At 53.4% G+C, this 14121-nt stretch overlaps 3 protein-coding genes across 5 annotated transcripts; 1 reads left to right on the top strand and 2 right to left on the bottom strand.

The window, feature by feature from the left end:
• The first annotated feature begins 414 nt into the window (after nt 1-414).
• Nucleotides 415-1550, top strand: gemin6 (gem (nuclear organelle) associated protein 6). Its single transcript, XM_058078965.1, has 2 exons — nt 415-619; nt 797-1550. Exons 1-2 carry the CDS (start codon nt 489-491, stop codon nt 1155-1157), a joined length of 492 nt encoding a protein of 163 aa, XP_057934948.1. The 5' UTR covers nt 415-488; the 3' UTR covers nt 1158-1550.
• On the bottom strand, nt 1146-10642 carry LOC131133682 (son of sevenless homolog 1-like). Of its 2 annotated transcripts, XM_058078958.1 has the most exons (23): nt 9924-10642; nt 9506-9631; nt 9306-9437; nt 9077-9241; nt 8789-8998; nt 8578-8721; nt 7738-7848; nt 7146-7244; nt 6943-7070; nt 5103-5764; nt 4944-5025; nt 4763-4879; nt 4601-4704; nt 4305-4527; nt 4118-4237; nt 3871-4033; nt 3676-3793; nt 3438-3610; nt 3237-3353; nt 2887-3160; nt 2710-2754; nt 2272-2393; nt 1146-2192 (listed from the first exon to the last, which is right to left on the bottom strand). In XM_058078958.1, exons 1-23 carry the CDS (start codon nt 10008-10010, stop codon nt 1749-1751), a joined length of 3966 nt encoding a protein of 1321 aa, XP_057934941.1. In that variant the 5' UTR covers nt 10011-10642; the 3' UTR covers nt 1146-1748. The 2 variants fall into 2 exon arrangements, with proteins under 2 accessions (XP_057934941.1, XP_057934942.1); XM_058078959.1 differs by lacking the exon at nt 2710-2754 and having other exon boundaries at nt 1148-2192.
• Nucleotides 10643-10770: 128 nt separating this feature from the next.
• tmem178a (transmembrane protein 178a) lies at nt 10771-13076 on the bottom strand. 2 transcript variants are annotated; one of them, XM_058078961.1, is made up of 4 exons: nt 12513-13076; nt 12310-12423; nt 12009-12146; nt 10771-11808 (listed from the first exon to the last, which is right to left on the bottom strand). In XM_058078961.1, the coding sequence occupies exons 1-4, from the start codon at nt 12988-12990 to the stop codon at nt 11678-11680; spliced, it is 861 nt and encodes a 286-aa protein (XP_057934944.1). In that variant the 5' UTR covers nt 12991-13076; the 3' UTR covers nt 10771-11677. The 2 variants fall into 2 exon arrangements, with proteins under 2 accessions (XP_057934944.1, XP_057934943.1); XM_058078960.1 differs by having other exon boundaries at nt 10771-11869; nt 12513-13075.
• Nucleotides 13077-14121: the final 1045 nt, after the last annotated feature.

Genomic DNA, 14121 nt, shown 5'->3' with positions numbered 1-14121 from the left:
ATGATTTGGAATTTTTAAAAAAATCCCTCACCTTACAAATATAACAATGACGTTATGTTGATGGTTAAACCACACTGAGTTATATAATACACCGAAATAATACATAAATAATACACAACACAAAATAAAATAACATCTTTTATCATGTCTTTATTATGGCCATTGTTTGGTTTTACCTTTTAATTGTAGCTATCTGACACTGTACACGTTTTTTTTAAAGCAAAAGAAATGAGGTGAAACTAATGGCTATTACGACTTCATTACAGACTAAAGTTTAATGTACATGTAGTGCAAATGTTTGTTTAGTGTACAAACATATTTTATACCGGAAGCGTTTTCCAAAACGAACGTCTGGAACTGCAAGGTGTGACTGTGGAAAAAAGCGGGACCTTAAATGTGTGTTCGTGTTTCCACCCGAACCATTTTAGCTGCCGTGCAACTTCTGAAGACGCGGATGTAGTGTTGTTAGTTGTGTTGTTTGTACCGTTATGCAGTGCAGCTGGTCTTACTTAGGTCCGCTCCAGTGGACAAGTTACGTCAACAAACACGTCAAGGTTACGGCGGGAAAAGACGACGAGTTCGATGGCTGGCTGCTGACTGTGGACCCCGTGTCTGCCAGGTAAACACTTTAGGGACGTCACAGTTACACGGAAACAAGCAGCTTGTGCTAGCAATAACATGTTAGTACTATTCACTGACTTCTATGACGTTCTGCTGATGGAACGTCAAATGTCTTCATCATTGAGCAGCCTTCATGTCTTCATGTCTTGTGTGGTTCTGGTCCGGTCCATCGCAGCCTAGTCCTGGTGAAGTTCAACACGGCCGGAAGGGCCAGCGTGCAGGTCGTGATGGGTCATGCGGTGCAGCAGGTGGAGGTTCTTCAGGAAGCGGACCAGACCACTGCCGAGCATCTGCAGTCGCTCTTCCTACCTCCGCAACCCGGCGGTCTGGAGCCCCAGGAGCGTCTGCGTCGCCGCTCAAGAGTGCGGCAGTGGTTGGAGAAGAATCGCATCCCCGTGGAGGAACAGGGGGAGGAGCTTAAAGTAGCGGGGGCGTTAACAATCGCCTCACCTTATGGATGTGACGACTGCAGCAGCTCTAATGAGATCATCCTAGACCGCATCCAAAAACTGTTGCGCCACCTGGACGAGGACTAAAGCATTACAGGAGGAAGTGGCCGCAGCTGCTGTCCTTTACAAAATAAGAGTAAAGTTTCCACAAGTATGTCAAGCTGTCAATGTGTTTTTATGGCAACAAAACCTTTTATTTTGAAAGGGATATTTCAGCAGTCCTGGTTGAAGAGACTGAAATGACAAACGAGAGGGTTGGTTGGTTTCAAGGCACCTCATTAAGAGCCGATGATGATGATGATGTTGACGATGTAGCGCTACCGGTGAAACACGGTAAAGCGGTTCTAAACTGGTTCTAAACGGGTTCTAAACTGGTGTGAACACAATCACGTTCATGTTTGTGCCAGTGGGAATGCAAAGTGGAGCACAAGCACCAGCGAGTCCCCCATCCTCAGTGAGACGGATCAAGTTTTATTCCCTTGTGTCAAAGAAGGCCGTTCACCGACAGAACCGATACCAGTCCAACACAGTACCTCTTTGGTTCTGCTGCTTGTGGTACCTGAAGGCTCCAGACCGCCGTGTTTCAAAATAAGAGCACATGACATTTTGTCAGTCCGCATCGGAAGGCCTAACCCGAGCGGCTGTAGTGTTTGTTTTGTCCAGGGCCCCCCTGCTCCCTCACAGTGCGGGGGGGCTGTCCAGCAAGGGGGCGTGGCTCAGAGACTCCCTCTTGTAGGTCTTAGGGGGCAGCTTGGGGACGCCGTGGCGAGGCGGCACAGGGGGCCCATCCAGCGGGAGGAGAGGCAGGGGCGGCGACGGGAGGGGCATCTTCCTCAAAGCGGGGGATAGGTTGATGGAAGGAGGGGGTGAAGAACATGCGGTGGGGGCTGAGCTGAGGGAGGAAGTGGACGGGAAGAAGGCCTGAGTCAGCAGCTCGCAGCGGGGACGTCCCTGCGGGGGAGGAAGGAGGTGAAGGGGGGAGTTGAGCGGCTCTCGCGGGGGCAGCAACGGCGGGCTGTCGGGCGGGGACGAGGACGACAGGGAGGAGTAGCGAGGGGGGAGGAGCTTGCAGGTGGGCTGACGAGGCGGGACGGCGGGGGGGCTGTCCAACTTGGACGTCATCTGAGGAGAACACACACACACAAGGCAAGTTTGATTGACTGCACTTTGGACACCTGACGCATCTCGGAACCAACGGAACCTTGGACGGAGACGACTCTGCCGGAGCGGACTCTGGTCGTCTTCGGGGAGGAACCGGTGGAGGAACGGGAACGTCTTCGGGACCGCGGCTGAAACTCACCATGGACGAGACCGAGGACGACCCTGAGAGAAGTGTGGACAGACCAAGGTCAGAACTCAGAAACAAAACCCCAAAGACCAGGGAACACGGAGCCTGATGGAACACAAGGTGGAACCAGGTGGAACGTGACATTTGATCTGAAGAAGAACGGAAGTGGATAGACGATGACTTATGAAAGTAAAGCAGCATCAGAACAGTCGGGTCCGGTGAAAAACCTGCAACTTGAATGCACACACACACACACACACACACACACACACACACACAGCTGCAAAGACTGCGGGTCGCCATGGAGATGACTGTTACTATGGAAACCAGGAGGAGGGGGGGTATACTAACGTGGGCCGTGAGGCAGCGAGACCAGACCAAAGATGGCGTCGCCAGCTGCGGGATGAAGAGGAGAGAAGAGCGTGAGGAGGAGGAGGAGGGGCTACGCTAAGCTAACATTCGAACCAGGAAGTGGACAGAGCGTCGCCATAGCAATTTGTGTCTTGTCAGTCAGTAGGCGGGGCTTACTGGAGTGGAAGGGGCTGCTGGGACCCTGCGGCGAATCGAACACGCTGCCGACGTCGGTGGAGCTGGAGGCTGCCGAGGCGGGGGGCGGAGTCAGCGGCGTGCACGGGGAGTTGGGGGCGGAGACGGCGCCGCCGTCGGCCTCGCTGTCGGGAATGCGGCTGTAGCTGATCTTCCTGGGCTCGTTCTGCAGCGGCGTCGGGTGACGCATGGTGCTGGGCCTCGCCGAGGTGGGGCGAATTCCCGGCGACTTGAGCGGGCACGTGTACTTCTTGGCCTTTTTGGGGGAGGGGGGGCGGAGATAGGAGATCGTGACCGAGACCGTCAGCAGTGGCCAAACAGGAAGTACTTACGAAGCGTGGTAACGAGCGAGCGTTGCGAGGCTCGATGAGGAGAGAGTTGTTGAAGAGATGGTCCGTGAAGTCCTTCTCGCACATGTCCTCCATCGGGTTGAGGTTCTCGAAGAACTTCTGCTCCACACAACGCACAACGCGGGCTCGTCAGACATGCTAGACGTGCTCGAGCAAACAGGAAGTGACGCAAGCGAGACTGACCCTGATGTCGTTCTCCACTCTGAGGCAGTACGGCTGGTTCTGGTACTGCTGGATCTCTCCCGTGATCTCCGCCACTTTCCGTCTCTTGCTGAAGTTGATCAGGTCTTTCCCGTGTCTGTGCAGGAAGTCCGGGTTCCCCTCCTCCGTCTTCAGGATGTTGGTCAGGTAGATCCCTGTCAAAGAGACCCGTTAGCTGACCCGCTGATGTCCCACCACAGATAAATGCCTCAAGGCGTACCAAAGAAGGGGACGCAGGGTGGGTTGATGGAGCGCAGTTTGGCCAAGTACTTCTTGTAGTGGTCTTCGCTCAGCTCATGGGCCTCCTCCAAAATTTTCCTCTGCCGACTTGGAATTTGCTGGAATGCAGAATCATAAAATGGAACCGAGAAGCCGAGAAGTAAATACCGGCGACACAGGCGGGCGCACTGCGGACCTCGAAGGTATGGTCCAGCCTGTAGACCGGCGAGGAGTTCATGGCGCTGACCACCTCCAGGACTCCGTTGAAGTTGTTGAGTTCCTGGAAGACCTGAAGGATCTCGATGATGCGGGACACGACCGCCACGCGTTCCTCCAGGTTCTCCGTCTCCACGATGCACCTGCACAAAAAATGTTAGGCGGAGGAAATGGGAAGAGGCGTCGCCGTGCACGGACAGGAAGTAAGTCACGGTCAGGGGTCTGACTTTTCAAACCACAGGGTCAGGTTGGTGGTGTGTCGGATCATCCGGAGCAGGTTTGGAGAATGGATCTCTTTGTCCTCTTTGGTCCAAACGCTGCCCACCAGCTCCGACGGCTGCACTGACCTGAGGGTCGCATATCGAAAGGTCAAATGGGCGGGCGGGGCCGGGGGAATGGGTGTCACGGCGTTACCTGTAGAAATCCGACTCGAGCAGAGTGAGCTGCCGGGCGATCTCGATGGGGTGAAGGGTCATGAGGTCAAACTGGTCCGCGTTTCCTGGCTTGCAGATGTGCCACTCGACCGGCGGGGGCGAGTTCTGGAAGGTGATGCTGTGACTCGGCCCGCTCACCTGGACCTGCTTCTTCCTCTGGATGATCTTTGTGATCGACTCCACCCACTTCCTCATCGCTTTACCTGAAACGCGCACACACACACACACACACACACGATGACGTCCCCCTACAGCCGCACAAAGGCGACAACGCACCTCTGACGGAAGCAATGAACTCCTCGAGTCGTCGAAGCAGGCAGGTGTCTCGTTCAAAGTCGTAGAAGTGATGTTCCACCCAGTGGCGGCACACGTTGAGAACTCTGCAGGAGGACACGTGAAGATGTGTTCGGGTTCAAACACGGGGGCGGGGATTAGTACCTGAGCTGGACCGGCTGTACAAATTCTTTGCGGAAGCGTTTGAGTTCGGCGCTGAGGGGCTGCTCTCCTCCTTCCAGGTGATCCGCCTCGTTGGGTCTGGGTTCCGGGATCTCAAACCTGGACAGAAGAGATCTTAGAAGCGTGATCCCGACTGTGTATCGAGGAGTGAAGGTGGCCGAACCTCTCGATGAGCAGGTCCAGCAGCTCCTGCGGTTTACAGAAAGATCTGTAGGTGGTCAGAAATGTTCGGACGAAGTTTGGATCTGAAGAAGAACAAGCAAGAACCGTGAGAACAAAGCAAACTCAAACCACCAAGATGTTCTTCAGGGTGGCACCTCACCCGCGTACATGTGGAAGGTGAGCCTCTCGATGAGTTTCAGAACGGTGCCAGCTTTGACCACCGGGATCCCGGACTTGGACTGGACGTTGTCCTCGAAGACGACATTCTCCTCGGAGTCGGGCTGAGCGAAGCGGTACACGTCGGGTCCGGGGAGCTTGACGTGCTCGTCCTTGTCCTCCTGGAGCGCAGCCGTGTCCAGCATGCGCTCCAGCGTGCTGCGGTACTGCAGCGAGACGAGCGCCGCCATCCAGCCGTTCTTTTCCTCGGCCGACTTGGCGGCGAACACGACGCTGTTGCCGTCTTTGAGTATGATCTCAAACGCGTGGCGGTACTCGCCCTCCTTGTCGTCCTTGTCGTTGATCTGGACTTTGCGCATGAAGAACTTCTCCTTCAGGCGGTACTCGGCAGCGGAGCCGGCGCCGGGGAGACGCGGCGGGCAGTGATTGGTCTTGCAGCAGATCATCAGGCCGTCGAAGAGGAATATGTGGCGCTCGTGTTTGGCCCCCACGCGGGTCAGCGTGCCCTCCATGATGAACTCGTTGCAGCACTGGCCGATGTCCTTCCCCTCCCAGCCGTCGATGTTCTTCTGGATCTCGTTCATCTTCTTGATGGCCAAGTGTTTGCCCTTCATCTGGTGGCTGTAGAAGCGGCACGCCGACTCGCTGGGGATCACAGAACGAGCAGAGTCAAGAGGGCATGCCGAGCCGCATGTTGGCGACCCGGAACCCAAACGTTGTGGCCACAAGCGAAAGGAGTGGGAGCAACGATCTACGTGTGGGAGTAAAACTTGCCATGCACGGGGTTTGCCGCGTTGGCACCAAATAATCGTTTAATACGAACGACCTCATCGTGCATTTGAAGCAACATCATTGGCGGTGGCGAGGAATGTCGGGGTTACACGCTTTATTTATTTAAACCCCCAGCCCCGGTGCATAAAGAAGTAACTGGGTCGGTTTCTCTCGTACCAACTGTTCCTGTCTATTGTTCCCTGGTTGAGTAATATGCCATCATCAAGCCTTTTCTGACATCAAATACTACAAAACTACTACAAAAAGTACACATGATGTGTGCTGATACTGCATCAACACGGCAAGACTGCAATATCGGTATCTGTACCCAAATACTGCCGCGTTATTTTATTCCATCACACACCTACTTGTGTTCTTTCTCCCCGAGTGACAGGCAATAAAAATCTTTGTGTTTGTCATGTGACCAAAAAGAGCCCTCCGATTGGATGCCGCGATTGCGAGGTCACAGCGGGACGCTGAACACAATGACAATGACATCATCATCACTGTCCGCATTCACCTGCTGCTTGGTGATGAAATTGCGTACACATACTAGCTCTGTTGGGGGGGTTTGAGTTGAGGTAAAACGTTGCGGTGCGATGGTTTGAGCCGAGGCCAGCCGGAGCCGCTAATCACTTTAGCACATAAACCCCTGAGGTATGAACAAGCTGTGTCACAAGAACCGCGAGCGCTTGTGTGTGTGTGAGTGTGTGTGTGTGCGAACCCAGACGAGCTCACTTACGTCTTCACATCCTGCTGTCAATCACCTTCACGTCTCACCGTGTCGGCACGACGCGCGATGTCGAGTTTTGACGCTCAAGACGCGCTCCGCTCGCTCATTTCTTTTTTTTCCCTTTCTGGCTAACAGAACAATGAGCAGCGCCTCCCTAACTCCCTGACGCCACTTCCTCCTCGTCCCCGCCCGCCCGCACGACCTACGACCTCGGAGCGCCCGCTCTATTTTGGTCCACCGGCAGAGAGGATGGGCGGAGTCAACAACAATGCGTCGGCCCTCTTTGTTAGTTCCACACAACTTTTTTCCACACACGGACCTGAGCCTCCTCTTGGCCAGACTGCGCGAGCAGATCCTCTCCATGCTGCTCTGCAGGTTGAGCAGAGCCGTGATGGCCTGCTTCAGACACTCCTTGTCCTCCTCGTCCTCGCTTTTCTCCTCCAGTTGCTATGGAGACACACAGGGACGCACGCGTGGCAGAGCTTTTTGGGGCGGAATGTGGACTTTTTTTGTGTGCGTTACCTTGATGATGTCAAAGAGGTGCAGACAGTAGTAAACGGGCGTGAGGAGCAGTCGAGGTAAGACGTATTGGACCGCCTCCTTGAAGCCTTGACAGATGGACTGCGGACGGAACGGAACCATCAACCTCATCGTGTAACATGCACAACGCACAGTTCAAATCAAATCAACTTTATTTGTAGAGCACTTTTCCTGCACGGACATGCAACACAAAGTGCTTTACTCGAATTAAAAACAATTACCACAATTAAAAAGAAAACAATGACCAAGAAAGCCCCTCCACCTCCCACACTCCATACTAGACACACACACACACACACACACACAAGGAAACGCCACCTTTGGGGCCTGTCCACACTGGGAGGACCAGCACCCGGGCCCCCCGACTCCGACAGATGGGTAGACCCCCACATCAAAAAGGGAGGAACCCCCAGCCGGCCGGGTCAAAGGGACCCAAGGACAGCACCCCCGACACAGCCCCCAGTGTGGAGGACCGGGCCCCCCCCCCCACTGGAGTTAAAAGCTTAAGACTAAAAGCATAAAATAGGACTAAAAAGATAAAAACGTAAGAAGAGGTCAGTGGGCGGGGCCTCACCTGAAGGTGGAAAGCGGCTCCCGGCTTGGTGACCTGACTCAGGAAGTGTTCGTGGAAGCCGGAGCGCAGGATGTCCTGAGCGTACGTCTCGTAAGGGTCAAAGGCCAACTCCTGTCAACAAGGTCACATAACCAACACAATCGGCGGCCATCGGATAAAAGCACTGACCTATGTGACACGGGTAAATGGGGGCAGGCTGGAACCTACCCCGCGTGACCTCGTGTGGGGGCGTTCACTGTCCACAATGTCCACTGATATTGTGCAAGCTCAGCCGTGACGCTCGAGAGGCACTTCATGCTAACACGCGGCTTCGCGGCGGTCAAGTGGTTAGCGCGCAGACCTCACGGCTAGGAGACCGGGGTTCAATTCCACCCTCGGCCACCGTCTCTGTGTGGAGTTTGCATGTTCTCCCTGTGCATGCGTGGGTTTTCTCCGGGTACTCCGGTTTCCTCCCACATTCCAAAAACATGCTAGGTTAATTGGCCACTCCAAATTGTCCATAGGTATGAATGTGAGTGTGAATGGTTATTTGTCTATATGTGCCCTGTGATTGGCTGGCCACCAGTCCAGGGTGTACCCTGCCTCTCGCCCGAAGACAGCTGGGATAGGCTCCAGCACCCTCCGCGACCCTTGTGAGGATAAGCGGTAGAAAAATGAATGAATGAATGTTATTTTTTATTCAAATGTTTTTTTACCCTTCCATTTATATTTTATATTGCATTTTATTATTAGATGGATGAATATGCGTGAATTAGCATATTCAAATCGCCCAATTGGCATAACCCAAATTGTTAGAAGGTTGCGTCCAGTGAGGATCATGAATGAAAAAAGGTGACAAACCTCGGCCAGGTCCTCAAAGCAGCTGCCCACCAGCGGGTGAGGACTGCCGTCGTCCGTCATCTCCACGGTGTCCTCGATGAGGCCGAGCATCTTGACTGTCACCTCGTGCACATCAAGAACACGGCTGAAGATGCTGTCCACATCCTGAGAAGACAGCCACGACTATTGAGGACGCTCTGAAGGCGTACGACGGCGTACGACGGCTACTTACATGCTGCGAGAAGAGCATGGCGTTGGCGTTGAAGCGCTCCCTGAAGACCTTGATGAGGAGGTCAAGCTGCCTCAGGAAGTGCCGTCCGTCGGCCATGAAGTTTCTCACCAGCTCGTAGTAACTCTGCTCCTCGTTGGCCGACGGCTCCTCGTCCGTCAGGGGGAAGCCGCTGATGTCCTCCTCGTCCTGGTGGAACATGTCCATCAAGACCTGGACACGCCCGGGAGAGAGACACACAACGTTAGCGCGAGCGTGTGTGCGAGCTGCACCTGTGTGTGTGCGGCATACCTTGTCGGCACACATGGCCACGGTGATGTCCTGCTGTGAGATCTCGTAGTGTCGGATGTTCCTCACGTAGTTCCCGGCCAGCTTGAGGATGTCGGCTGAGATGTACTCCAGCACGGCCACCATGTAGACCGAGACCTGGTGATCGATCTTGTAGCCCAGCACCTCCTGCAAATCAGCCAGCCAATGAGGCGCCAGCGTGCACTGAAGACTGCGAGGTCGTAGGTCACACCTTGAGCAGAGGGTGGATCTTGTCGACGGGCAGAGCAAGTGGGTTCCTCCTCTTCCTCTTTTCGATGGCAGCCTGAGCATCAGCGATGGCCCACTTGTCGATTGGGTGAGGGAAACTCTTCTGGACCCGTTCCTGATTGGACAACATGGAGTCATCTGAGCTGCTGTGTGTGTGTATGTGTGTGTGTGTGTGTTTCTCACCTCCACATCCTGCACACTTCGAGGTTGAGCCTGACACAACATGCTGAGCAGCAGCAGTATCAGCTGTTCGATGTACTGCAGCGCCTCCTGCTGGGACACCAGGTTAGGATGCACCTGCTTCAGTACCTGCCACAAACACACACACGCGCACACACACACACTAGTGATAAATTACCATTAAACTGATGAGTCATCAATAACAAAAAAAAACTTGAGTGCTCCAGCTGTAAGCACTTTCCACTTCCTGTCAAGGTGTGACGTTTCAACATGGCGATGTGACGTCACTCAGCACAAAAATCACACCGCGCCCGTGACGTCCCACCTTTCACCTGAGGCGCTTCCGGATCAGAACCACAACCACCCGGTAGCAGCTGCTGAGGAAGCGGACGCAGCGCGTGTGCACGTGCACGTGCCTCACCTTGTCCAATGAGGGGACGAGCAGGCCTCTCCATTTAGAAACGTTGTCCTCGCTGAAGAAGTCGTACTGCAGCTGGGCCGTCTGCATGGCTGCCTGCAGCGGGGGGGCCGACGCGCAGCGCTTGGCCGGTTTACATTAACGCCGTGTGCGGCCGAGTGAGGGTCCGGCGGGGCGGGCGAAAGGGAGAGCCTCAGAACATCTAGCGGGCTCGGCCGCTGTCGGCGCCACCATCCTCCACGCCAGATGTGACACGGCTAGCAGTTAGCTCGCCAGCTAGCGGCTAATGGAGACTGATTGTGTTCACCGGGAGGTTAGCATGCTGACCGCTAGCCGCTCCATGCTACCAACTTGAGCCTGTTAGCTTGTAGTCCGTCCGTATGAGGTTAGGGGTCGTTAGCGGCCGGCGGTCGGTCCATCGGTAGCTTCCTCCGGGTGACGTGAACGTTACCGGTTGACGTGACTCGGCGGGTCCGGTCTGAGGCGAACACGGTGACTTCCCGGGGGGGGCGGCACGTACAATTCCCAGCCCCGTTACCTAACCTCGGAGTGTTCGGTCCTTCGGCTCCGTCCCCCGGACGCTCTATGCAGGCAACCAGCTCCCGACGTGCTACCATGTGACCCGCTCTACTCGCACCGCTGGACACCGTTCACGGCTGTTGGTTTTCTGTTGTTGTTACTCCGGTGTGAGCTAGTCAAGTGTGGAACTAATGCGCATGCGCGATGACGTCTGGACGCGCATGGGCGGAGCTGCCACAGCACGTAAACAAGCTACTCCCTGGTGGCCAACATCGGTACTGTCACCTTAACATTAACATGAATAAATCACATTATGCATTCTCATCCTAACATAAAACCATTTATTGATTACTGGTGCAATAAATGAACTTACCGATGTGTTCGGAGAACAAGTCAGTGTTGATCATCATTTCAAACCATACATTTACAGAAATTCATATTATTTACAATAACGAATGACAATACATTGTCTGAAATAAGCAGAGAAATACAATCAGTTTGTTTTGTCCAAGTTTCTTCATTGATTTATTTACATCAGATACTTCATCCAGTCGAGGGCGCTGTGGCTTTGGGACAAGAGGGGCTTCCATAGGTATTTCCACTAGTAAATATTAATATACTAGTAATAATAATGGTCAGCTGTGACTCACCTTGAGGCCATTCTTAACCTGAACAGGAATCCACTTAATGGCATACTGTCTCTTTAAGAGGCATGATGGTGAAAGACAGATTAAAGGTGCTGCATTGTCATGGTAACTGCAGGTATGCATGTCATGCACACTATCTGAGCATCGAATAAGAACAGAAAAGTTCACACTTCCTGATTGAATCCACTTCTAATGTGTCACTTCCTCGTGATTGATCAAACGATATTTGACGGTATTTACACTTTTGTTTTCATAATGTGTTGTTCTGAGCACACACACACACACTCACACACTTACAAGAAGGCGAAGGTGCAACGACACTGCGGTATTCCCATCAGGTGAATGGCTAGTTCTGTATGGTTCAGTAGCAGGACTGGACGTTACCATGACAACCGTGCAAACAAAAGAATAGCTTGATAACTATTTCATGTATCGGTGCTCGTGGACCACTCTCAGTAGAGGGCGCTGTGGAGCCTCCACTAGACGAACAATTCAGTGGCCGGCCGGCAGACCACACAGGAGAACTCGTCCAGATACCGGATCAGACGGATGATGCACGCACCGCTTTGGAGCGCAGGTGTCCCGAGCGGCTCAGAAAAGGGAAGGTGGCGCCGAGGCAGCCGGAAGCCACACTGAGACCCAGACTGGCCCAGGCACAGCGGATGGACCAGCCGTAACCGTGATCCACGTCATCCGGAAGCCCGTAGATGAAAGGAGGATTCCTGGAAAGGTCATAGGTTATGCTGGCGGCGTAGGTGCACAAAGAGATGGTGCAGAAGATCCCTGCGGACGAATCGGAAAGCACCAAACGTCCACGAAAAAAGAAAAGACGTGAGTACAAGGCAGCATTTTGTTGTATTGTTGTACTTCTCACCTGCCACCAGCAGTGGGCGCACAAACACACACACATATATATCCATACCTGCCATGAGGAAGAGAAGTCCAGACACGTGCTGTGTCAGACTGCCCTCCCAGAAGAAGCCCACTGACGTCACGATGCTCCCACAGAGAAGAACCGCCGCAGCCATGCCTAAGAATCCTGCCGTGATGCGCCGTAGGTCTGATGGTCACATATGAGCAAAAAAAATGCAGTCTGTTACCATAGCAACTGCTTCCACTCTGCAGAAAAAGTGTCATGGCGTGTTTCCACGGCAACCGCTGACAAGCAGCCAAGCTACAATATGAACACTGTGGAGGTCACAAACACACACGGAAAAACTCACGCAGAAGGTGCCACTCGTCCTGTTGGATGGTTCTGGTCAAGTTCAAAGGGATGTTCCTCAACCTGATTGGCTGAGAGAAATGATACTTGACAGCCGTGCAGCGCTCCGCGATACCTATACACACATATATAAGCACCAAAACAAAGTGTGAAAGCAGTGTGAAAGCAGAGTGACATCAGAGTGACACCGGTTCGGAAGCAGACCTCGGTCGATTAGCTTATCGATATCGGCATCGACGCCACGGAAATAGCACTTCCTCCACAGGCCGGAATGTGTGGAAAACAGGGGCCGGCCACACTCCGTCTCCAGGATTCCCATTCCCAGGATGGCACGCCAGTTTTCCAGGAGCTCCTCCTCTCTGCTGCCCACGTGCACGGGCTTCATGAGAGCCACATCGCGCGTGCTCGTGTCCACCAGCGGTAAATGGTAAATGGGCATTTCGCGGTTCTTCTGGTCGTTGGAGTCGGAACCGTGCCGGTCGCAGTTGTCCTTGTGGCGGCGGGTGTCCGTCTCGTACCAGTGGTCCGTACCGATGGCGGTCACGAGCAGCAGCAGCGAGAGCGCGCTCAGCATCAGGCTCACAGCGGACACGGTCACCGTAGCCGGTCCGGCTCTCATCGTGGGTCCGAAGGAGCCGGTCCCGGTGCCGCAGGTACTGTCGTCGATGCCTTTAGCAGCCATGTTGCGCTGCCATCGTCGCGCCACCGCCGATCAGCCTGACACCTGGAGGAGCTCTGCTTGGTGGCGCCCACTAGCGGCTGAGAGCCGTCAAGCTCTCGTTTGACACGAGAGAACGCCAACGACATGACCTTCAAAGTAAAAGCTGTGAGAGCGAGCACGTGTATCTGTGTGTGTGGGTGCGCGCGCAACGGTGAAGACACGAGCTTGTTAGTAAAATGGCGGTCACGTGAAGCTGCTCAACAAAACGTCGAACGCTGCTCAACAGAACGTCCCTACCTCTCGGTTAATAGTACGTCTTTTATTTTGTATATGTTAAAACGGATGTGTGTGGCGTCATTGCGGCTGACTTGTGAATGAATGACTGGGTGGGACTGTTAGATGAACAAATGTTTGTTTGTTTTTGTGTTGGGCTTCTTTTTCAGTGTCTCGTACACGTGACAGGAACAGGAACCTGTTTTATTCCAACCTGATGGTCAAGGTGTCTTTCAATGAGAAAGTCCACCATTAAGTTCATAAATAATTCAGAGACGTCCCCCGCTTGCTGCTTCCTGTAACAAAACCACCTTCTCAGCCCTCCCCTCACACACACACGCACACACACACACATAAATACTACCATATTTGATGCTAGCTATGCGTTGTTAGCTCCAAAAGCTACTACTACTAACCGTGAAGTCAATGAACCAATTAGCATGATCTCACATGCGTGTGTGCATGTCAAGGTCGTTACACTTTTAATGCTTTGACTTCCTCTCTCACACACACACACACACACACACACACACACACACATTCTGATCAATATGGTCGGCTGTTTCCCACGATCCTCAGCTTGTGTGTGTGTGTCAGCAGATTATTGATCGCTCTGCTGAAGCTCCATCAGCATGAATCAACTTACAGGTCGGTGTGTGTCTGTGTGTGTGTGCTAATAAACAATTATTGTGTTAAAGTGCTGCAGTAGATGAAGGTCAAAGGTCAGGCCGAAATCACACATGAATCATCAAATTGTTTCCTCGGGTCTCAGGTCTGATTCTATGCTTCTCTAATGCGGCGTTCGGTCGATCTTTGCAGCGATTCTTGTGTCCTTGTGAGTATTTCAGAATAGGGCACAAGATCCTGTCAGGTGATTCC

The sequence above is a fragment of the Doryrhamphus excisus genome, chromosome 1, assembly GCF_030265055.1.
Source record: "Doryrhamphus excisus isolate RoL2022-K1 chromosome 1, RoL_Dexc_1.0, whole genome shotgun sequence".
In the NCBI taxonomy this organism is placed as follows: Eukaryota; Metazoa; Chordata; class Actinopteri; order Syngnathiformes; family Syngnathidae; genus Doryrhamphus; species Doryrhamphus excisus.
This window is presented reverse-complemented; position numbering and strand designations above follow the sequence as displayed.

What these genes read in the sequence shown, in the direction of transcription:
- LOC131133682 (XM_058078958.1), bottom strand. Translation starts at nt 10,010, where the DNA reads ATGCAGACGGCCCAGCTGCAGTACGACTTCTTCAGCGAGGACAACGTT. An exon ending in TCGTCCCCTCATTGGACAAG is followed by an intron (nt 9,632 to 9,923) that starts GTGAGGCACGTG and finishes TGTTTGTGGCAG; the next exon opens with GTACTGAAGCAGGTGCATCC. An exon ending in TGGCCATGTGTGCCGACAAG is followed by an intron (nt 8,999 to 9,076) that starts GTATGCCGCACA and finishes GGGCGTGTCCAG; the next exon opens with GTCTTGATGGACATGTTCCA.
- tmem178a (XM_058078960.1), bottom strand. Translation starts at nt 12,990, where the DNA reads ATGGCTGCTAAAGGCATCGACGACAGTACCTGCGGCACCGGGACCGGC. An exon ending in GGACGAGTGGCACCTTCTGC is followed by an intron (nt 12,147 to 12,309) that starts GTGAGTTTTTCC and finishes TGTGACCATCAG; the next exon opens with ACCTACGGCGCATCACGGCA. An exon ending in ACTTCTCTTCCTCATGGCAG is followed by an intron (nt 11,870 to 12,008) that starts GTATGGATATAT and finishes ATTCGTCCGCAG; the next exon opens with GGATCTTCTGCACCATCTCT.
- gemin6 (XM_058078965.1), top strand. Translation starts at nt 489, where the DNA reads ATGCAGTGCAGCTGGTCTTACTTAGGTCCGCTCCAGTGGACAAGTTAC. An exon ending in GTGGACCCCGTGTCTGCCAG is followed by an intron (nt 620 to 796) that starts GTAAACACTTTA and finishes GGTCCATCGCAG; the next exon opens with CCTAGTCCTGGTGAAGTTCA.